This window comes from Cyprinus carpio, unplaced genomic scaffold, assembly GCF_018340385.1.
Source record: "Cyprinus carpio isolate SPL01 unplaced genomic scaffold, ASM1834038v1 S000006585, whole genome shotgun sequence".
In the NCBI taxonomy this organism is placed as follows: Eukaryota; Metazoa; Chordata; class Actinopteri; order Cypriniformes; family Cyprinidae; genus Cyprinus; species Cyprinus carpio.
Genome location: NW_024879238.1, coordinates 64408 through 89026, shown reverse-complemented (window position 1 = coordinate 89026; position 24619 = coordinate 64408). Strand labels below are relative to the sequence as shown.

At 38.0% G+C, this 24619-nt stretch overlaps 1 protein-coding gene across 2 annotated transcripts; it reads left to right on the top strand.

Annotated features, from left to right (window-relative positions):
* The first annotated feature begins 225 nt into the window (after nucleotides 1-225).
* On the top strand, nucleotides 226-23822 carry LOC109078995 (zinc finger protein 420-like). 2 transcript variants are annotated; one of them, XM_019094177.2, is made up of 3 exons: nucleotides 226-779; nucleotides 19455-20252; nucleotides 21517-23822. In XM_019094177.2, the coding sequence occupies exons 1-3, from the start codon at nucleotides 470-472 to the stop codon at nucleotides 22569-22571; spliced, it is 2163 nt and encodes a 720-aa protein (XP_018949722.2). In that variant the 5' UTR covers nucleotides 226-469; the 3' UTR covers nucleotides 22572-23822. The 2 variants fall into 2 exon arrangements, with proteins under 2 accessions (XP_018949722.2, XP_042610631.1); XM_042754697.1 differs by lacking the exon at nucleotides 226-779 and adding an exon at nucleotides 15135-15170.
* The last annotated feature ends 797 nt before the right edge of the window (nucleotides 23823-24619 follow it).

The window sequence follows — 24619 nt, the reverse complement described above, 5'->3', positions numbered from 1 at the left end:
TCACTAATAATTCACTTGTTTTTATTCTCTATCCTCTTCACTGTGGATGTTGATCATATACCTTGTGAGGCTATAATTTTAATTTCCTTTTCAACTGGTCATTTGTGCAGATCGACTGTTTTTTAAAGAAAGAAAAATCAGCTCACCTTATAGACGCACATGTGATTTTCTCCGTATTATTTTCCTCCTCTCGACTCCAGTCCAGCGGGAGGCGCTGAAACACATGTGTTCTCCAAACACCAGTAAGCCTCAGATGAAGAAGATTCGTTTCACCGCGCTCTCTGTTGTTTTGTCTTCATACTGATTTATTACAAACGGTTAGAAATGTCGTTTCTGTAAATAGTAAACATATTGTTTTGAATCAGTTCAGTACCTATAATATTTCCAACCTCACAGTCGTGACTGAGGTTTGAAGCAAGCAGGAATATCTGGAGGAGTATCATCTGAACCGAGATCTGCTGCTGTGAAGATGATGTTTGTGAAAGAGGAGAGAGAAGAGGACACGATTGAACCAGAGACCTGGAGAATAAAACACGAGGAACCAGAAACCTGGAGAATAAAACACGAGGAACCAGAAGCCTGTAGAATAAAACTTGAACCAGAAACCTGGAGAATAAATCACGAGGAACCAGAAGCCTGTAGAATAAAACTTGAACCAGAAACCTGGAGAATAAATCACGAGGAACCAGAGCCCTGGAGAATAAAACACGAGGAACCAGAAACCTGGAGACTAAAACTTGAACCAGAAAGCTGCAGAATAAAACACGAGGAACAGGGAGGTTGGTCTTTATTGTTCATTAATCTTTTTTTGCGTAGCCAGCCGCACTGAGAGCAGTCAAAATGCATGTAAAGAAGCTGTCATATTAACACGTTTCTTTAATGCTTTGCTTATTTTATTAATTTATTATCTTTTTTTAATACATTATTTTTGTACATAAACGTTTGTATAGTACATTATTTTAAATCGTTTAGTAATGTTTATAAATGTTAATATTAATGTTTTTATTCATTGTTTTTTTTTCGTGTGTGTGTGTGTATATATATATGTATATATATATATATCATAAAAAGTGTTCCTTTTTTAGGTAAGCTCGTTCTTTAAATTCAGATGTATTCAGAGTGACCCTGACTATCACTCTATTCATTTTCAATGCACTTTACTGTATAGTATTGCATCCTAGCACTTGCACTTTGTCCTATTTTTCAACTCTCATAAAAAGTGTCCCTTTATAGGTTAGCTCATTCTTTAAATTCAAATGGCCTAAAAGAAATCCCCCCACCCCCAACTTAAAATCAATATTCAGATGACAAAGTAATTGTTCAAAACAAGTTTTAATATAATTCTTTATCATTTACCAGTCAAATTTATAACTGAGACAAGACAATTAAAAAAAAAAAGCAGTATTACCTTAAAGGGATAGTTCACCCAAAAATGAAAATTATGTCATTAATGACTCACCCTCATGTCGTTCCAAACCCGTGAGACCTCCGTTCATCTTCGGAACACAGTTTAAGATATTTTAGATTTAGTCCGAGAGCTTTCTGTCCCTCCATTGAGAATGTATGTACGGTATACTGTCCACGTCCAGAAAGGTAATAAAAACATCTTCAAAGTAGTCCATGTGACATCAGAGGATCCGTAAGAATTTTTTTGAAGCATCGAAAATACATTTTGGTCCAAAAATATCAAAAACTACGACTTTATTTAGCATTGACTTCTCTCCCGGGTCTGTTATCAGCGCGTTCACAACACTGCAGTTTAGTGATATCCGGTTCGTGAACGAATCACTCGATGTTACCGGATCTTCTTGAACCAGTTCACCAAATCGAACTGAATCGTTTGAAACGGTTCGCGTCAACAATAAGCATTAATCCACAAATGACTTAAGCTGTTAACTTTTTTAACATGGCTGACGAAAACCAAACAAAACGCCTACAGAGTGCGCACATATGTTACGTGAAGTCTACTAGGTTAGACTAGTGTGCGTGCATTTATAGTGCGTTATTTCACTGCATGAATCAGTTTATTAAAATGCATTTAGAATTATCACATACTTCAAAATATGGGGCAGAAAATTTATTTATATAATTTCATATAGTTAATATCACACGAAGAGTGCCGTTTTTTTTCTCTCTAAAAGTCAGCATGATTACAAATGTGATATTGATTTTATACAACAGTTCAGTAAACAAGGAGTTAATATTGAGAGACTTACGTTTTAGACACCGTATTTCCTGTTTTTGCTCTATTTCTTCAACAAAAACCATTCCAATCACAGCCACAGCGCTGTTTTGTGTCTCTGAACAACACAACGGTGTTTTGTTTCTGAATGAATCGCCCATGTAAATGATTCAGTTCAAATGCAATGACTCACTTAACAGTTTTAAGTTACTAGGAGTTTTAATTTCACATTTAAGGTAACTTTTCGTTTTTTAAATAATTTCAAACGTCAGTTTTCAATGTTTTATGTTTAAATGATCAAAACATTATTTATGTATTAAAAGTTAAAGTATTCCGTGTCCCTCAGAGCTGCATTAGACGTGTGTATTAGATTAGGTGTGTAAATGCATCTAAATGACACTTTTAATGTCACTTCTGTGTTTCCTCTGCATTGCAAAGATCGATTTTGTTGATACTGATTTCATTTGCTTGGTAAAAGCCCAAATGCAAGAATTTGACTCAAAAGGTGGTGCAAACTTTTAGAAAAAATGGCTTAAAAGTAAAAATGGCCATAAAACTAGTTGGAAATTATTCATTTCTATTATTGCTGTGAACTTAACACACAGAAGTGGTAAAAATTCAGGAGCCATCTGTCAGCACAATTAGAGATAAGATGTCAACACAACAACACACTCTATAGCAAAATATTATCTAATTACCGTTATCGATAAAATCCCAGAAAAATATCGAGATATTTTTTGTCAATATCGCATACCCCTAATTTATATTATTTAATTGATATAATATTTTATTGATAATAATTGTTAAAATTAATATAATAATACTTTTGACTCATCCAAGTTCTTAAAAATTGTTTAAAGGTTGAAGTTTTAAGGTTAGCATCTTATAAAATGTTTTTTTTTTTTTTTGGTGAAAACTTGTTAATTATGCACTTTTTTTTTTCAACACTGTCTTTATTGATTTTGTAACATTACCACCAAAAAAAATAATAATAATAATGTAATGGTACATTAATATCATAACACATGATGCAATTTAAGCCAGGTTACACAGGAAACAGACAATTAGGATCGGTTCCTTCAAAAATTCCATAAAAGGATTCCATACGTTGAAAAACTTTTCAGGTTTTCCCTTAACAATATAAGTTTTTCCAAAGCCAAACAGTTTGACAATTCCTGTAACCATTGTTTAAAACTAGGGCTTTCTATAGTTTTCCAATGACGTGCTACTGTGAGTTTTGCTTGTAATAAACAGAAAATCAACATTGGATAAAGTGCAAGTTACAGGGAAAATATTTGGTATACAAAGTTTAGGACATTTAGGAACATTTTGTTTCAAAACCAGTGATTAAAAAGTCTAAAACCTTTTCCCAAAAATTTTGAACTTGAGGACACTTCCATAAGCAATGGTATAATGTCCCTATCTCTAGGTTGCATTTTATACATTGATCTGGAATATCTGGATTAAATTTATGTAGTAATTCTGGAGTTATGTACACTCTCATAATCCATTTGTATTGAATAAGTTTAAACCTTGTATTAATTGTCTGGGTCTGGGCCTTTAGACAGATACTCTGCCATTCATCCTCAGTTATATTCTCATTTATGTTTTGGCACCAAGCCAAACGTTTGTTGTCTGTATTTTCCCTGCAGTTAGTGGAGATAAAACATGGAAATTTGTTTACCACAATTAAGGTGGTTTAAAGTAATTTTTTCTAAAGGGGACCAATCCGGTAAGGTAGGAGAGATTCTGTGCTTTATTAATAAAATGCCTAATTTGAAGATATTTAAAAAAGTGAATTTTAGGTAAATCAAACTTTTGTCTTAAATCCTGAAAACTGAGCATAATTTTATTGTTGAATAAATCTACCACCTTTTCAATCCTTTTACTGCCCAAATTTTAAAACCAGCATCATGCTTTCCTGGTGTAAAAGAAGTGTTCCCTTTTGATACTTCACTCATACTGCGTATGGGGAAAAGCTCCTTTTTTCCTCGATACTAAAGCCTTTTTTCAATAACGCAGTGCAACTGCACAGCCATTGGTTTAATTTGTAAACTTATTTGTAAACCAATGACAGTGCTGCATAGCTGTGCGAGCCTGTGGCGATGCAATGCACCAAAGCCCGCCAAAATGGATGGGGTGAATGGCTATATAAGCAGGCAAATCGCCAGAGGAAATCAGATCTTACTCCTTCAGCGACGACTTCGCTGGATCCCTACTGAATGCCTTCGCCCAGGAACAAGCTCTCGCCGTCGAAGAGGCACCGCAGCGGACCAGCTGAGATCGCCGATCGCCTGCAGTGCCGGCGCTCTTGCGGACAGCCGCTCTCTAGCGCCGTTCCCGAGCCACCCGCTTCTCAGCGGATCTCCTGCCACCATCCGGCGATTCTAAAAGAGCAATTTCCAGCGGTTTTCACCACTCTAAAAGAGCGTTTCTAACACTGTCACTTGAGCCCATTGACGCCAGAGCTGGGATGGATGCCAAGCTTTTCTGCATCCTCTCCAAAGCTGTCGAGGAACTCGATTTAGAGTGGGCTCCCCCTGAAGAGCCAATGCGCAGCAGACTGGACGAGTGGTACCTGCCGGGACGCCGCTAGGCCCCCCACCAGCGCTCTGCCCCGTTCTCCCCTGAAGCTCACGACGAGCTGACTAAGTCATGGCGCGCCCCCTTCTTGGCCCGCTTATGCACTACCTCCTCTGCAGCTCTCACTTCAGTGGATGGCTCTCAGGAGAAGGGCTATGAGCAAATGCCACCCCTGGACGAGGCCCTGGCTGCTCACCTCTGCCCCCCCGCGACTGTGGGGTGGAAAAGCAAGAGAGCCCTTCCTTCTAAGCCTTTCAGGACTACCTCTGCCATGGCTAGCAGAGCCTATACTTCTGCGGGCCAAGCTGCTTCAGCGTTGCATACCATGGCCATTCTTCAAGTGTTCCAGGCAAAGCTTCTCCGTTCCCTGGATGAGTCTAGCTCTGACGCTCCACGGATTTGGCCCTACGTGCCACGTAAGCCACGGCCCAGGCCATCGGACGTTCCATGGCCAACCTGATTGTGCTTGAGCGCCACCTCTGGCTCAACTTGACTGAGATCAAAGAAAGCGACAAGGTGGCCTTTTTCGATGCCCCAGTCTCTCCATCCGGTCTCTTCGGGCCAGCTGTAGAGGGATTCACCGAGCGTTTCACTACAGCACAGAAGTCGTCCCAGGCCTGCCCAAACGCTCCAGCTCTGCCTCTGCCTTGAGTCGCCCCAGGACTGCGCCAACTCAGCATCAGAGCAAGCCTGCCCCTTCTACCTCACAGGCGGTGCCCCCTAAGGAGCAGCATCAGCAAGCTCACCCCGCTAAGAGCGCTAAACTGCCGAAACGTCAGGGCCCCCGGTCAAGGATTGTGCTGGACCCGCCAAGCCAAGTTTGCGCTAGGGAGCAGGGTCAGGGATTTTGCTGGGCTAAGAGCGACCCATACTCAGAATTCGTGCTCTGCATTTAACCCATCCGAAGTGCACACACACAGAGCAGTGAACACACACACACACTGTGAACACACACAACCCATACTCAGAATTCGTGCTCTGCATTTAACCCATCGGGGGAGCAGTTGGGGTTTTCGATGCCTTGCTCAAGGGCACCTAAGTCATGGTATTGAAGGTGGGAGAGAGAACTGTACATGCACTCCCCCACCCACAATTCCTGCCGTCCCGAGACTCGAACTCACAACCCTTCGATTGGGAGTCCGACTCTCTAACCATTAGGCCACGACTTCCCCAAGTTTGGTCCTTGGAGCTATTCAGGCTTTCCACGAAAGCCCCATGGCCGATCCCCCTGAGGCGGAACCTCCTCTCTCAGGCGAACAGGAGAATCTAACATCTACAGCCAGAACTCTGGGCTCTGCACCTATGGTCCCTCGATGGGAGCCTTTAAGCCTCCCCGGGGACGTGCTACACACCATTGCTTAGGCGAGAGCCCCGTCTACAAGATGCCTCTATGCCCAGAAATGGTCAGTCTTTGTTGACTGGTGCTCAGCACGAAACGAAGACCCTGTTGAGTGTGATGTATCTCCGATACTGTCATTTCTCCAGGAGCGTCTAGAAAAGGGTCTCACCCCTTCCACGCTCAAGGTGTACGTAGCAGCCATCGCAGCATTTCATGCTCCTATCGCTGGCCAATCAGTGGGTCAAAACAGCCTCATTGTGCGTTTTCTGAGAGGTTCTAGGCGGTTGAACCCCCCGCCTCCTCTCACTGTTCCCACTTGGGACCTTCACACTGTCCTCGGAGCACTCAAAGGACCTCCCTTTGAGCGGCTGCGGTCAGCTGACCTTCGGTCCCTAATGCTCAAAACCACTCTGCTACTTTCTCTAGCATCAGTCTAGCGTGTTGGCGATCTGCAGGCCCTCTCGGTGAGCCCTGCATGCCTTGAGTTTGGGCCCAATGACTCAAAGGTCATTTTAAAACCCAGGCATGGCTACATCTCTAAAGTGATCTCGACCCTGTTCAGAGCACAGGAAATTTACCTCTCGGCACTGCCCCCTTTGTCAGGCAAGCGAGAGCTGGAATTACTCTGCCCAGTGAGGGCTTTGAGGATATACATTGAGCGGTCACAGCTGTTCTGGCAATCTTACCAGCTTTTTGTCTGCTTTGGTGGCCGCACCAAGGGGTCTTCAGTCTCAAAGCAGCACCACTCGCGTTGAATAGTCAACGCTATTGCTCTGTGTTACTCCTCTATGGGCCTTGAGTGCCCCATAGGAGTAAGAGCCCAGTCCACTAGAGCAGGGGTTCCCAAACTTTTAAGCCCTCGACCCCCATGATAAATGCGCTGCTGCCCCGCAACCCCGCACCCCCCCACCACCTCAACAACCCCTTTTTTTGGAGCCTCCAAACACCTTTAACTTTAGCAAACAGCGGGATACGTTGTGTTGCTGCGCGTGATGTACGTACGTACGTAACTTGATTGTGATTGACGCTGACGTAATCTCGTAATGTCTGGGACAAAATTACAAATTGAATTAAAAAAAAAAAAAAGTACGTAACTTATATATATATATATATAATATTTTTTTATTTGTATCAGACTTTTCTGCAAACACCATTTAACAAGTATTGAATTAACCCTTTCACACGTAAGTTTAAAATATTCTGGCTGACCCCCCCAGCGTGTTTTTCAAGGCGATCGTTATTTAGATGTGTCACTTTATGGTTTCCATGGTGATGCGTCATTGCTTGTCACGTGACACACCGCAGAAACAACAGAGCTGAATGAATGATGATCTGCTTTTATGTTATTTTTCCTGTTTTATTCAAAATATTCACAAATTTGTTAGATATGGCATGAAATAGCTGATATTCCGATTTTCAAATATATGCAAGTGGAAGTGTTTTGTTGTTTAAACGCCTTTTATAATGATCGCGTTAGTTGAGCTGTATGCGCGATGGGCACCTCCATCTTAGTTTGTGCCGCAGACGCAGTTCAGAGAATCGGATCTGTTGGATTTGCAACACGTGAATTCATCCACTTCTCCCGAAATACATAAAAGTAAGTGGATGGTGAACTGGGAGAATAATAGAGTAAACTTTAAAGTTACTTACACAATGTGTATCTGATATGCATAAAACGTGTCTAATTATAATGGAAAGGATTATTATTGCCTCGTCCTTTGACATCAGTGTGTATTTTACAAACTCTAAATGTATTGTTTTTTTTTTAGTACTTATATGTCTGAAACCTAAAATAAACATTATGTGGTTGAAAACACTGAAAAGTTCTGATGACAGCTCTGAGCGCGCCTGTCTCTGGCCAGCCAACGCGTGAGAGCACATTTGAATTTCACGTCATGCACTGACCGGTGTGATTGTACACTCCAGGGACCAGCCTAGACTGATCACACCGGTGTGATCGTACGTGCGAAAGGGTTAAAATAATTGCAACAAAAATATATAGGGCCTATATATTTTTTCCACTTTTTTTTTTATAGAAATCATCTCGCGACCCCCACTTTGGGAACCACTGCACTAGAGGGATGGCCTCTTCTTGGCCCTGGTCTAGTGGTGTCTCTATCAAGGACATCTTTGAGGCGGCCGGCTGGTCCTCGCTGTCCACTTTTGTCAGATTCTATAACCTGGACATCCCAACCTTGCATGCTCGGGTCCTTTCGGTAAGACAATGGCGGCCTCTATCAGACTCCGTCATCATGCCACCTCCAGGGAGCTAGCTCCCTCTTAGCAGTGTAGCGTAAAGGGTTCTACGGCTCTGGCCCTCTCACTTGTCCCCTGGACCCCATGGTGTCCAAGATAAGTCTTGTTGTTCCCAACCGTGGCACGGCACGGTTGAATTTGTTTCCCATACGCAGTATGAGAAGTATCGAGAGGGAACGTACTCGGTTACAAACGTAGATACGGATCGAGTACTGCATTATATGCTGTGCCACAAGGCTGCGGCTTCAGTGTCGTCGTTTCAGTCGTATGACCTGATTTCCTCTGGCGATTTGCCTGCTTATATAGCCATTCGCCCCCACCCAGTTTGGCGCGCTGTATCGCCACAGGCTCGCGCAGCTACGCAGTGCTGTCATTGGTTTAAAAAAAGTTTACAGATTAAACCAATGGCAGTGCAGTTGCTCTGCATTATTGAAAAAAGGCTTCAGTATCGAGGAAAAAAGGAGCTTCTCCCCATACAGAGGAACTCGTTCCATATCTCAGGGAACCGAGATTACATTCGTAACCGAGTACATTTCCCCAAATAGGGGTAAACTGTGATAGTTGTGGAATCTCTCAAATATGTTTCAAAACATCATACCCCATACCACAATAGTATTTTTAACAAAAGGATTAGAAGTGGCTTTTTTCAATTTGGGCAGGGAAGCGGAGTACAAATACAAATTTAGTGGTAAAGGAGCCATTGTATTCGCCTCAATCTGCAACCAAGGGGTAGTATTTTCATTTGTAAACCAAAACATTGCTGCTTTAAGTTGAGCTGCCCAGTAATACCACTTACAATTAGGCAACTGCAACCCTCCACTTTAATATGGTAATTACAAAAGAGAGAGCCTCAGCCTAGGATGCCGATTCGCCCAGATGAAATTTGTGAAAATCTTCCTCATATTACTGAAAAAATTATGTGGAGGGGGTAGGGGAATTCATTGGAATAAATATAAAAATTTTCATTTTTAATATATTGATGCGTCCAATCTGAGAAATTGGTAAAGATGACCATTTATTGAGTGATTCAATGATTAGTTATACAATTACGATTACAGGAAACCAAATAGTCTAGGTCTGGGGTAATATTAATACCAAGATATCTAAAACTTTCCTGAGCATTTTTAAAGGGGGACTGGATGGGAGGAGTAAGATGCTCTGATTCTTTAAGAAATAAGATCATGGATTTTGACTCGTTCACTTTATAATTTGAAAAAAATCCAAAAGTTTTAATTTGGCTTAAGTTAGATAAAAATAATATAATGTCGTCAACATATAATGCCAGTTTATTTTCAAGAATGCCAATTGTAATCCCTGATATATCATTATTTCTGCATACTGCAATAGCTAAAGGTTCAATTGCCAGTGTAAAAAGGAGCGGCGAAATAGGGCAACCTTGACCTGTACCTTGATAAAGTAGAAATGGTTTAGAGATTATATTATTAGTCTAAATTATGCACTTTACAGTTTTATATGGTATTATAGACATTGCCCAACCCTGCTCATATGATATTAATTTTGTGCAGGTCTAAAAAAGGTGTTAAATTTGAGCTTAAAAATCCAGCAGAACCCCTGAGTTTAAGATTTGTTGTAATGGTTATTTTTTCTGTAATATGCATGTTAGATAATTATGTAGTTGATCAAACATTTGATGGTTATCCTTATAGAAACATGGGATTTGTGATTTATAATGTTTTAAAAATAAAATTAAGACCAATTTTCCTCATTCATGAAAAGTTTCAGGGATGTATAATTTATATATTAAAAACTGCATCAGAATGACCAAAATTAAAAACAAAGAAACCCTAATGAATCATGATGAACCCTGAATCTTCATTAAAGGGATAGTTCACCCAAAAATTAAAATTTGATGTTTATCTGCTTACCCCCATGACATCCAAGATGTAACGTTCAGTGACTTTGTTTCTTCAGTAGAACACCAATATTTTAGCATTAGAGTAAATCACTCGCATATGCAACTAAATCTTCACACTGGGTGACTAAATGATGTCTTATATTAGCCAATGGCTAATTAATTCTCAGATTTTACTCGGCAGTGTGTGAGTTGGAGGCTAAGTATAAGTTTAGCACGGATGTACGTTCACTCGCCGAATGCTCTCTGACTGATGGCTTCAGAGTTCCACTCTCCGTCAAGCAATCTGTGATATTTTTGAGTTCATCTGAATGGAAGTGCAACGCACCTGTATTTGACGCACTGTAAACTCTAGTGTGAAGGCGCACACATCACTGTCGCTTTGTCTCACACACACAGAGAGAGAATTGACGCGCTACATATAAACGATATTCTTTGTTGTATTTTCCTCTCAAAATAACAGCCCAGCCTTTGGAATTCTTCAGCTTTTAAGAACTGCCGGGTTTTCCGGTAGTGGGAGGAGCTAATGCGCAAATGGCAATCTCATTGGCTGGCGTTCACCTATTATCGTCCCTATTTTGATTTTAGCAAATCAGTTTGAGTGAACGCACAGAACCTCATTAATATTCATGAATCCAGGACCTCATTAATCCTTACTGTGTTTTATGGTTCTTATTAGTAGAATTTGTATCATTATTATCTTTATTATAATCAGTGTGTAAATGCCCTTTCAGATGCAGCTTCTGTGTTTCCTCTGCATTGGAAAGATGAATTTTGTTGATTGATAATTTCATTTGCTTGATAACAGACCAAATGTCTTATTATAACTGACCAATTAAATATAAGAATTTGACTCAAATGATAATGCACACTCTCAGAAAAAATGGCTTTAAAGGTGCAATAGGTGATTGTCTTTAGAAACATTTTTTGTAATACTGGTTAAAAGTCTCTTCACATCCCGATAGCAGTCATTAAGTTAAGTGGTTTAAATTTATTTATCTGTATTTATATATTTTGTGGAAGGTATAGGACCAAGAAATGTACGTCCAATCAAAACGTTCAGTTTGAGTGTTTTAAATCGCTTTCCTACCTGCCTGTCAATGTATGTTTCTGCATACCTCTGTGCACCCTGTTCGCATAGACAGAATACGTCATTAGCACATTCACTCACGCTGTGCAGACAGAGCTAGAATGGCAGACAAACAACAACAAACCGGTCTTAATTCCTGGTATTGTAGTATTTTTAAAGTTTTCTCGTTGGTTAATGACACATGATGTAGACCAGTGGTTCCCAATTCCAGTGCTCACACACATATTTTACATGTCTCGCTTAGTTACACCCGATTCAGATGACCAACTCAAGCTACGAGAATGAACTGTTCCAATCAATACACCGTGTTCATTGCTCCCTACTCCCTGAGCAGGGGTTTACTTCACTTCGGAACATGGACTGGAATTAGGAACCGCTAATGTAGCCTATTGTAGTAATGTTGACACTGGTATTCTGGTCTGTGAGCATAAATGCATTCAGGGGGCTAATGTTAGCATTTTCTAAGATCTCTTATTGTACCTTTAAGGTAAAAATGACAGCAAAAGGTAAAAATAAATATAAAATTTTTGCATAAAGGCCCGTCCTGACAGTCTGCGGTAAGTTGAAATCTTTACTGAAAGAGCGGCTGGTGCATGCGTTAAACAGACGGAAGAGAGAGGCAAGGCATTCATTGTGCTGAAATATCTGTTGTTTAATATTTATATTTAGGTTTAAAAGTCAACATGCAGTGTGAGTAATTTATGAGAGTAGGAACTGTGAAGGAACATCAGCATGTCATTGTCTGGATATAAATATCAGACGCTTTTACAGGATAAAGAAATGACAATAAGAGGTAGGGGAGTGCTGGTACTAGTATCGGTACCAAATGGTTCCCGGGCAAATTACAAATGGAAGTGATCATCCTTATGCCCTTGGAGTGGGGACTTTGGAGTGAACAGGGCACGTGCGTGCCATTATGTAGTCGTTAGGAATGCACTTGGCAAAAGGAGCGACATAATTTCCTCGTTATTTTCAGCTGGGATGTTCCCGGAGGAACTAACCACTACTTAATGGCAAGCACGTGCCCTGCTCACTCCAAAGGGATAGGGATGATCACCTCTAGTACCGGCACACCCCTAGTAAAAGGAGACTGACTGTGATCAAAGTGCACGCGACGCGTGTTCCTGCAGAGCATAACCATGATTTTATTTGTCTTTATTGTTTTAATTTGTGATTACAGATTTAAACTATATTCACTATGTAGCCTACAGTGATTAACAAATTTATGTTTATAATTTCTAAGGTTTTAACCAATTTTGTAAGGTTTGTGCCACTGCTGCTCTTAACTAACAGTATTGGTAATTACCTAAATAATGTTTTAGCTTTCTGTATTGGTTAGTCCTCCAATATGTGCAAGCTTTTTAGTAACAGTAGTAAGCTATTTTTAATGCTATAATATAATTTCTGCTGTTAAAAAAACACAGAAAAAATTGCTTTATAGTGTTTTTTAATTCAGATACCCAATTAGTCGAAGTACATAAACAATGCCAGCAAGCATGTGAGTATTATCAACGGCAAAGGAGGCCATTTTTGTTATTATGTAAATAAATACTATTTAGTTGTTTTAGTTTATTTGTCCAAAAATAACAATAACATTTTTTGAAATTTTTTTTGACAGATTTCTAAAATATTTTTTGTCTTATTACAGGTGGTCTAATAAATTAAGCACTGTACATGTCCTTCTCAAAAAATTAGCATATTGTGAAAAAGTTCATTATTTTCCATAATGTAATGATAAAAATTAAACTTTCATATCTTTTAGATTCATTGCACACCAACTGAAATATTTCAGGTCTTTTATTGTTTTAATACTGATGATTTTGGCATACAGCTCATGAAAACCCAAAATTCCTATCTCAAAAAAAATAGCATATTTCATCCGAACAATAAAAGAAAAGTGTTTTTAATACAAAAAAAAGTCAACCTTCAAATAATTATGTTCAGTTATGCACTCAATACTTGGTCGGGAATCCTTTTGCAGAAATGACTGCTTCAATGCGGCGTGGCATGGAGGCAATCAGCCTGTGGCACTGCTGAGGTGTTATGGAGGCCCAGGATGCTTCGATAGCGGCCTTAAGCTCATCCAGAGTGTTGGGTCTTAAGTCTCTCAACTTTCTCTTCACAATATCCCACAGATTCTCTATGGGGTTCAGGTCAGGAGAGTTGGCAGGCCAATTGAGGCACAGTAATACCATGGTCAGTAAACCATTTACCAGTGGTTTTTGGCACTGTGAGCAGGTGCCAGGTCGTGCTGAAAAACGAAATCTTCATCTCCATAAAGCTTTTCAGCAGATGGAAGCATGAAGTGCTCCAAAATCTCCTGATAGCTAGCTGCATTGACCCTGCCCTTGATAAAAACACAGTGGACCAACACCAGCAGCTGACATGGCACCCCAGACCATCACTGACTGTGGGTACTTGACACTGGACTTCAGGCATTTTGGCATTTCCTTCTCCCCAGTCTTCCTCCAGACTCTGGCACCTTGATTTCCGAATGACATGCAAAATTTGCTTTCATCCGAAAAAAAAAAGTACTTTGGACCACTGAGCAACAGTCCAGTGCTGCTTCTCTGTGGGGAATGCGGCACCTGTAGCCCATTTCCTGCACACACGCCTGTGCACGGTGGCTCTGGATGTTTCTACTCCAGACTCAGTCCACTGCTTCCGCAGGTCCCCCAAGGTCTGGAATCGGTCCTTCTCCACAATCTTCCTCAGGGTCCGGTCACCTCTTCTCGTTGTGCAGCGTTTTTTTGCCACACTTTTTCCTTCCCACAGACTTCCCACTGAGGTGCCTTGATACAGCACTCTGGGAACAGCCTATTCGTTCAGAAATGTCTTTCTGTGTCTTACCTTCTCGCTTGAGGGTGTCAATGATGGCCTTCTGGACAGCAGTCAGGTCGGCAGTCTTACCCATGATTGCGGTTTTTGAGTAATGAACCAGGCTGGGAGTTTTTAAAAGCCTCAGGAATCTTTTGCAGGTGTTTAGAGTTAATTAGTTGATTCAGATGATTAGGTTAATAGCTCGTTTAGAGAACCTTTTCATGATATGCTAATTTTTTTGAGATAGGAATTTTGGGTTTTCATGAGCTGTATGCCAAAATCATCAGTATTAAAACAATAAAAGACCTGAAATATTTCAGTTGGTGTGCAATGAATCTAAAATATATGAAAGTTTAATTTTTATCATTACATTATGGAAAATAATGAACTTTTTCACAATATGCTAATTTTTTGAGAAGGACCTGTATGTTTTCATAGCATTCAGCTGGCACATTTGTTTTAAGGACATTGGGCAGAATGTGTTTTTGTCAGTAAAATTAAAAAAGAAAAAGGGGGTTTTAATCTGATTAATAATAATCGGCCAACTTATCGATTATCAAAATAACTGTTAGTTGCAGCCCTAATTATAATGGATCTGAATGGGAATCATGGCTAAAACATACAATAAAACAAAAAAAAAAATACACAAACAAAACCAAATTAAACTCTGCGGCTCACAACGATACATTGATAAAGACAAAAAAACGTTGTAACGACGCACAACAGGACTTGCTCAGGAGATTTCTAACAGTTTTACACATTGCATGAATGTTAAAAATTATATAAATACTGTTCAGTTTCTTGCACAGACCGATCGTTTTGTCTTTACACATCAATGTATCGTCACGAGCTGCAGGGTTTAATTTGGTTTTGCTAGTGTGTTTTTTTTATTTTTTATTGTATGTTTTAGCCATGATTCCCATCCACTTACATTATAAGACTGACAGACTGCAACGGTTTGAGATGAAAAATCTTGGGTTGTGTTCTACTGAAGAAACAAAGTCACCTACATCTTGGATGCCCTGGGGTAAGCAGATAAACATCAAATTTTCATTCTTGGGTGAACTATCCATTTAATAATGCTGACAGTTATAAAGCTACAAGCTGATTTAGATTTACTTTTACTGAAAATAAACCATTCTTACTTTTATTTCAGAGATGATTGATGAAAAAAAAGGAGGAGAGTGAATTGTTTGGAGTTGAGAAGAAAAATCATGTTAAAACTGGAGAAAAACCCTTGAGTTACTCTCAAACTAAACAGAAAGATTTAAAGAAAATAAGAGCCAAGAAATCTTTTACCTGCACTCAGTGTGGAAAGAGTTTGACAAGCAAATATAGTCTTGAGCGTCACATGAGAGTTCATACTGGAGAGAAACCGTTCACTTGTGATCAGTGCGGGAAGAGTTTCGCACAATCATCACACCTTAAGGATCACATAAACATCCACACTGGAGAGAAACCTTACAAGTGTTCACACTGTGACAAGAGATTCAGTCGGACAGGACACCTTAAAAGACATGAGACGATACACACTAGAGAAAAAACATACAAGTGTTCACACTGTAAAAGGAGATTCAGTACTTTGGGACACCTGAAAACACATGAGAGGATCCACACTGGAGAGAGACCGTACAAGTGTTCACACTGTGAATGGAGATTCAGTCGGTCAGGAATCCTGAAAAAACATGAGAGGATTCACACTGGAGAGAAACCGTACACGTGATCAGTGCGGGAAGAGTTTCACACTAAAAGGACAGCTTACAGAGCATATGAGAGTTCATACTGGAGAGAAACCATTCACATATGATCAATGTGTGATGAGTTTCATAAAATCAGCATATCTTAAGAAACCCATGAAGATCCACACTAGTCCGAATCTGTACACATGTGATCAGTGCGGGAAAATTATTTTGAGAGCTTCAGTCCTGAAGCAGCACCTGAGAGTTCATACAAAGGAGAAACCATATTCATGTCATTTGTGTGGAAAGAGCTTTCCATGTCTGAAATATTTGAAAGCACATCATAAAATACACACTGGTGTGAGAGAGTACATGTGCTTCGAGTGTGAAAAGACTTTTACTACAGCAAACGGTTTAAAACGACATAAGAGGATTCACACTGGACAAAAACCTTTCAGTCATCCATCAAATCTGAAAAGACATGAGAGGATCCACACTGGAGAGAAACCATATCACTGCACTGCATGTGGGAAGTGTTTCAATAATTCATCTACTTTAACCTGTGTTGAGTTTATCCCGATGATTAATCTGCTCTTACCACTGAGGTCCGGATCTGCGATGAGAAGATGTGGAGTCCTCCCCGGCACCCGCGACTGCTCAGCTGAGTTCGGTCTACTTAAAGCTTGTAGGATTATTCAGTTTATAATGTATTATTATTCATAAATGAATTACTCAGAGACTTTAATAAAGTTTATTAAGTTTATTAAGATTTGTTATGGTTTCGCTTTATTAATAGACAATAACTCATAAGTAATCAAAAATAAAAAATAACAGAGAGTAAGTCTTCACCATCGAAGTGCAGCCCCGCATTCAGATTTTCTCTACCTTCAACGCGGGTGCACTGAACTGTCTTTGTTTGCACGTGTCAATGTTTACGAATAGATTAAATGAAACGGGACAAAATTCATCTTGACAAACTATATATCATTATAAAGATCTAAGCCTCAAGCACCGACGACAGATCGCTGTTTTTTCAATGGAAAGCTTATAAAGAATGTATTTGCTACATTTGTGAAAGCAGTACACATCAAAACATATTGGATTCATCGTAATAACGAGCCATAAACACATCCACAGCTGTAAATCCCGGTTTAGTTAGGAAGGTAAGGGTCCACTGAATGACATCTAATGGAGCACGTTTAGTCCAATGAAGCAATAACGTTGGAATATGGATGATAATTCCTTTGTTTATGTTTCTGTTCTTGGGGGACAGTATTGTTTGTGTCCGTTATGGAATAACTCACGCTCAGAAACGGCGTCTTGGTTGTTAAAAAACAGCATGGTTTTGTAATGGACAGTATCACAAACAGAATGAGACGATCCACTAAAAAAAAAGTGAAAGATAGGCTGAAGATTGTTTATTTGAATTCTGGCGCTCTCTCGTTACGACTCGTCGCGCGCTCTGACGCACCTGTCATCTGATGGAGGCGGAACTTAACGATCGGCTTTTTCTTTATTTGTTTTCTTTTTCAACATTTTTCATATGTGTGAGTGTGTTTTATGTTGAATGTGCCTGTGTCTGCATGATTACCATCTGTTTGAGTGCAAATCAGCTCACTATTACTGTGTAATCACGGCTATCAATGTGAACGCCATCTATATGAATATAGTGTGATTATTGACTTTATGGCACATCTCTATGATTACCATCTCTATAACTGGACATCAGCATGTGACAATTGATAATATGACCAGAATTCAATTTATATTTGGGGGGGTGGGGGGTACTAGACATAGTCTCAGAAAAATGGTTGCAGGAATCTCATTTTTCATGGTATCTTCTTCAGATTTGAAATAGGAACTAATGAGGCATGTGACTTTCAACCCATTACTTTTCTACATTGCTCCAGGACTGATTTCATGTATTTTTATATCAAACAAAAAATTTAGTGTGGTACAATTTTTTTCAAGGCACTTAAGTGTTTATAACTTTTAATATTTTTGATTATTATCAACTCTGCTTGATAAAAAGCCCAAAGGGTATTCTTTCCAAAGACACCAAAATTATGTGTGTAACAAACATAAGTAAGGAACTGTTGCAATTTTAAATTAGGTAGAGCACTTTCAGCTGTGAGTCCCATAATGGGGGGTGCTGGTTAACAGGTTTAACAGTCACACAAAAAAACAATCACAGTAAGTAGATCATCTTCAGATCGGATGCTGCCTTCTCACCAAATGTGACACAATAATGAATTAAGCAAAAATAATCTTGATAAATTTGTCATTACTAGTGACAATGCAAAGAAACATTATCGAAAGTTTTCACAGTGAATAAAGTTCATCTTCAAAACCAGCAGATTAAACTGTGAGATTCAGATCATCTCAAAGATACAGTTCCTCCGCAAAGAACAATGTCACAAAGTGTTATTTCTGTATATCAATTTGCATTTTTTTGTAAGAAGGGATGGGTATCTGAACCTGGTGTTAAACAAGCCCTTGGTCTAAAATCTGATGTGTCTTGAGGACTTTATGGCTGCTGTCTGTGTGTCTGTTAAGTCCACATGACTGTAGTAATACATTATTATGTTTACACCACTGATCTATAACAGAACTGGATTGCTGATAATGTTATACTGATATTCTCTAGTGCTCCCATATATTCTGTTGAATTAACAGTAAATTGTACAATTTTATGATAAAACCAGTCAGCTTTTTATATATCTAAAGTATCCCTGTATGTTCTTAAAACACAAACATGCTTCATGTAAATGGTTTTATTAAGATTTATTTAATGTTGGGAATTTCCCCTGCCTATAAAAAAATCAAATAAAATTAAGTATATTCATTACAGTGGCAAACATCAGATAGACATGATGAACATCAAATTGCACTGTATTTTATGTATGATCATTTTTATTCTTAACAGTTTCAATTCATTTTAAATAAACTTTTGAATCATTTATATTTTTTAAATTCCTTGATTTTATCATGATTATTTTAATTCCTTATATATGTAAAGCATGTTGAATTACCATTTTGTATGAAATGCATTATATAAACTTTGGCTTTGCCTTGCGTTAATAATTAATTCAATATATATGCATAACATTTCACTCCTATGAGATAAAATTTTATTGTAGAATATAATATTTTTTTCAAGTGTGAAATGTATTTTTATTAATATGAAATAGAATTTGTGTGATTTTGATGAGATTCAGAGAAATATCGCGGACAATATACGATACAGACTTAAAACCAAGAAGCTTTATTTCCAAGATGATGCATGGTAAGCTTTAAATTTGAATACAATTAAGAGCAACATATAGTAGCAGAGGCTTGTATTATAAAATTATCTGTATATTCTAATCAATTTCTGATACTAATACCAGCTATACGTTCATGTTTAATATTCCCTGCATAAAGTAGTTTTGTTCTGATGATAAATAAAACCAAAAGCTGTTTGTGGTGTACCATTTATCAGTGTCCTTGCAAATCTGCCCTGGGTTAAGCAGATAAACATCAAATTTTCATTCTTGGGTGAACTATCCATTTAATAATGCTGACAGTTATAAAGCTACAAGCTGATTTAGATTTACTTTACTGAAAATAAACCATTCTTACTTTTATTTCAGAGATGATTGAAAGAAACAAGGAGAGTGAAGAATTGAGTGAAGTTGAGAAGAAAAATCATGTTAAAACTGGAGAAAAACCCTTGAGTTGCTCTCAAACCAAACAGAAAGATTTAAAGAAAATAAGAGCCAAGAAATCTTTAACCTGCACTCAGTGTGGAAAGAGTTTGACAAGCAAATATAGTCTTGAGCGTCACATGAGTGTTCATACTGGAGAGAAACCGTTCACTTGTGATCAGTGCGGGAAGAGTTTCACACTAAAAGGACAGCTTACAGAGCATATGAGAGTTCATACTGGAGAGAAACCATTCACATGTGATCAGTGTGGGATGAGTTTCATAAAATCAGCATATCTTACAAAACACATGAAGATCCACACTAGACCGAAACTGTACACATGTGATCAGTACGGGAAAATTATTTTGAGAGCTTCAGTCCTGAAGCAGCACCTGAGAGTTCATACAAAGGAGAAACCATATTCATGTCATTTGTGTGGAAAGAGCTTTCTATGTCTGAAATATTTGAAAGTACACCATAAAATACACACTGGTGTGAGACAATACATGTGCTTTGAGTGTGAAAAAACTTTTACTACAGCAAACTGTTTAAAACGGCATGAGAGGATCCACACTGGAGAAAAACCTTACAAGTGTTCACACTGTGACAAGAGATTCAGTGATTCAGCAAATCTGCAAAGACATGAGAGGATTCACACTGGAGAGAAACCATATCACTGCACTGCATGTGGGAAGCGTTTCAATAATTCATCTGCTTTAAACAGACATACAAAAAACAATCACAGTAAGTAGATCATCTTCAGATCTGATTCTGCCTGCTCTTCAAATGTGACAATAATGAATTAAGCAAAAATAATCTGGATAAATATGTCATTACTAGTGACGACAAAGAAACATTGTCTAAAGTTTTTACAGTGAATAAAGTTCATATTCAAAACCAGCAGATTAAACTGTGAGATTCAGATCAACTCAAAGATACAGTTCCTCCCCAAAGAACAATGTCAAAAAGTGTTATTCTTGTATATCAGTTTGCTTTCTTATATATTATTCTTATAATGCCAAGCAACTTTGCAACTGACAGTTATTTGCTTTTTTTTTCTGTAAGAAGAGATGGGTATCTGTCAGCTTTTTATATATCTAAAGTATCCCTGTATTTTCATACAACACAAACATGCTTCATGCAAATGGTTTTATTAAGATTTGTTTAATGTTGGGAATGTCCTCTGCATATAAATTTTTTTTTATTAAAATTAAGTATATTCATTACAGTGGCAAACATCAGATAGACATGTTATATTAATTACTGTATTGTATTTTATGTATGATCATTTTTATTCTTAACAGTTTCAATTAATTTTAAATAAACTTTTGAATCATTTATCATTTTGAAATTATTTTATCGTGATTATTTTAATTCCTTATATATGTAAAGCATGTTGAATTACCATTGTGTATGAAATGCATTATATAAATAAACTTTGGCTTTGCCTTGCATTAATAGTTAATTCAATATATATGCATAACATTTCACTCCTATGGAAACTGTAATGCTAGTAAAATGCCATAGAATTTGCACGTCTGAAATAGATGTTGCTCAATCAGAACAAAAATAAATACATCATAACATGATTCAGAGAAATAACGCTGACAAGATACGGTACAGACTTAAAAACAAGAAGCTTTATTTCCAAGATGATGCATGGTAAGCCTTAAATTTGAATACAATTAAGAGCAACATATAGTAGCAGAGGCTTGTATTGTAAAATTAGCTGTATATTCTAATCAATTTCTGATACTAATACCAGCTATACGTTCATGTTTAATATTCCCTGCATAAAGTTGTTTTGTTCTGATGATAAATAAAACCAAAAGCTGTTTGTGGTGTACCATTTATCAGTGTCCTTGCAAATCTGCCCTGGGTTAAGCAGATAAACATCAAATTTTCATTTTTGGTTGAAGTATCCATTTAATAATGCTGACAGTTATAAAGCTACAAGCTGATTTACATTTACTTTACTGAAAATAAACCATTCTTACTTTTATTTCAGAGATGATTGAAAAAAACGAGAATGGAGAATTGAGTGAAGTTGAGAAGAAAAATCATGTTGAAACTGGAGAAGAACCTTTGAGTTGCTCTCAAACCAAACAGAAAGATTTAAAGAAAATAAGAGCCAAGAAATATTTTGCCTGCACTCAGTGTGGAAAGAGTTTGACAAGCAAATATAGTCTTGAGCGTCACATGAGCGTTCATACTGGAGAGAAACCGTTCACTTGTGACCAGTGCGGGAAGAGTTTCGCACAATCATCACACCTTAAGGATCACATAAACATCCACACTGGAGAGAAACCTTACAAGTGTTCACACTGTGACAAGAGATTCAGTCGGACAGGACACCTGAAAACACATGAGAGGATCCACACTGGAGAGAGACCGTACAACTGTTCACACTGTGAAAGGAGATTCAGTCGGTCAAGAATCCTGAAAAAACATGAGAGGATTCACACTGGAGAGAAATCGTACACGTGTGATCTGTGCGGAAAAAGTTTCACACTAAAACGACAGCTTACAGAGCATATGAGAGTTCATACTGGAGAGAAACCATTCACATGTGATCAGTGTGGGATGAGTTTCATAAAATCAGCATATCTTAAGAAACACACAAAGATCCACACTAGACCGAAACTGTACACATGTGATCAGTGCGGGAAGAATTTTCTGAGAGCTTCAGTCCTGAGGCAGCACCTGAGAGTTCATACAAAGGAGAAACCATATTCATGTCATTTGTGTGGAAAGAGCTTTCTATGTCTGCATTATGTGAAAGTACACCATAAAATACACACTGGTGTGAGACAGTACATGTGCTTTGAGTGTGAAAAAACTTTTACTACAGCAAGCTGTTTAAAACGGCATGAGAGGATCCACACTGGAGAAAAACCTTTCAAGTGTTCACACTGTGACAAGAGATTCAGTGATTCAGCAAATCTACAAAGACATGAGAGGATTCACACTGGAGAGAAACCATATCACTGCACTGCATGTGAGAAGTGTTTCAATAATTCATCTGCTTTAAACAGACATACAAAAACCATTCACTGTGAGTAGATCAACTTCAGCTCTGATGCTGCCTTCTCTTCAAATGTGACAATAATGAATTAAGCAAAAATAATCTGGATAAAACTGTCATTACAAGTGACATGACAAAGAAACATTATCTAAATTTTTTCCCCAGTGAATAAAGTTCATATTAAAAACCAGCAGATTAAACTGTGAGATTCAGATCAACTCAAAGATACAGTTCCTCCCCAAAGAACAATGTCAAAATGTGTTATTCTTGTATATCAGTTTGTTTTCTTATATATTATTTAGCTTTACAACTGATCGTTATTTGCTTTTTCTGTAAGAAGGGATGGCATCTGTCAGCTTTTTATAGATCTAAAGTATCCCTGTATTTTCTTACAACACAAACATGCTTCATGTAAATGGTTTTATTTAGATTTGTTTAATGTTGGGAATCTCCTCTGCCTATAAAAAAAATCAAATAAAATTAAGTATATTCATTACAGTGGCAAACATCAGATAGACATGATGAACATCAGATTGCACTGTATTTTATGTATGATAATTTTTATTCTTAACAGTTTCAATTCATTTTAAATCAAGTTTTGAATCATTTATAATTTTGAAATTCCTTGATTTTATCATGATTATTTTAATTCCTTATAGATGTAAAGCATGTTGAATTACCATTGTGTATGAAATGCATTATATAAACTTTGGCTTTGCCTTGCATTGATAATTAATTCAGTATATATGCATAACATTTCACTCCTATGGAAACTGTAATGCTAGTAAAATGCCATAGAATTTGCACGTCTGAAATAGATGTTGCTCAATCAGAACAAAATAAATACATCATAACATCATTCAGAGAAATAACGCTGACAATATACGGTACAGACTTAAAAACAAGAAGCTTCATTTCCAAGATGATGCATGGTAAGCCTTAAATTGGAATACAATTAAGAGCGACATAGTAACAGAGGCTTGTATTGTAAAATTAGCTGTTCATGTTTACTTTGGTCCTACACTGGTTTCTCCCAAGGTATTTTCTCCATTCTGTCACTGATGGAGTTCTGGTTCCTTGCTGCTGTTGCCTCTGGCTTGCTTAGTTGTGGACACTTCATTTACAGCGATATCTTTGACTTGATTGCAGAATGATGAGCTGAATGATAACATCACTGAATTCAATGATGAACTGCCCTAAACTGTCATTTTGCATTATTGACAAACTGTTTTCATAATATTGTTCAGTTGCTTTGACACAATCTGTTTTGTTTAAAGAGCTATATAAATAAAGGTGACTTGACTTGACATTATTAAAGAATTAGCTGATTTTATATCCGAGTTAGTGCCGGCAGCAGATAAAGTTTTAATTGTTGGAGATATTAATATCCATGTTGATAATGAAAATGATGCATTGGGATCAGCATTTATAGACATTCTGAACTCTACTGGGGTTAGACAACACATGTCAGGACCTGCTCATTGTTGAAATCATACTTAAAATTTAATACTGTCACATGGAATTGATGTTAACGGTGTTATAATTTTGCAGTAAAGTGATGACATCTCAGATCATTGTCTAGTTTTGTATAAACTCCATATAGCTAAAACTGTAAATTCTACACCTTGTTACAAGTATGGTAGAACCATCACTTCTACCACAAAAGACTGCTTTGTAAGTAATCTTCTTGATTTATCTGAATCCCTTAGCATATCCAATAGCTCAGAAAAACTTGATGATGTAACAGAAACTATGAACTCTCTTTTCTAGCATTTTAGATACGGTTGCTCCTTTACGCTAAAGGAGCATTAAGGAAAACAGTCTGACACCGCGGTATAATGAGCACACTCGCATATTAATTTGTCATTGCAATACGGATATGTCCCCAAAACCTTTAAACTGGCTATTAAGCCACTCATTAAAAAAACACAACTTGTCCCCAAAGATCTAGTTAATTACAGACCGATCTGAAATCTCCCCTTTCTATTCAAGAGACTTGCTCTTATCATCTGATCGTGGTTGTATCTCTTTATTAGTGCTATTGGATCTTAGCATTGTGTTCAACACTATCGACCACAACATTCTT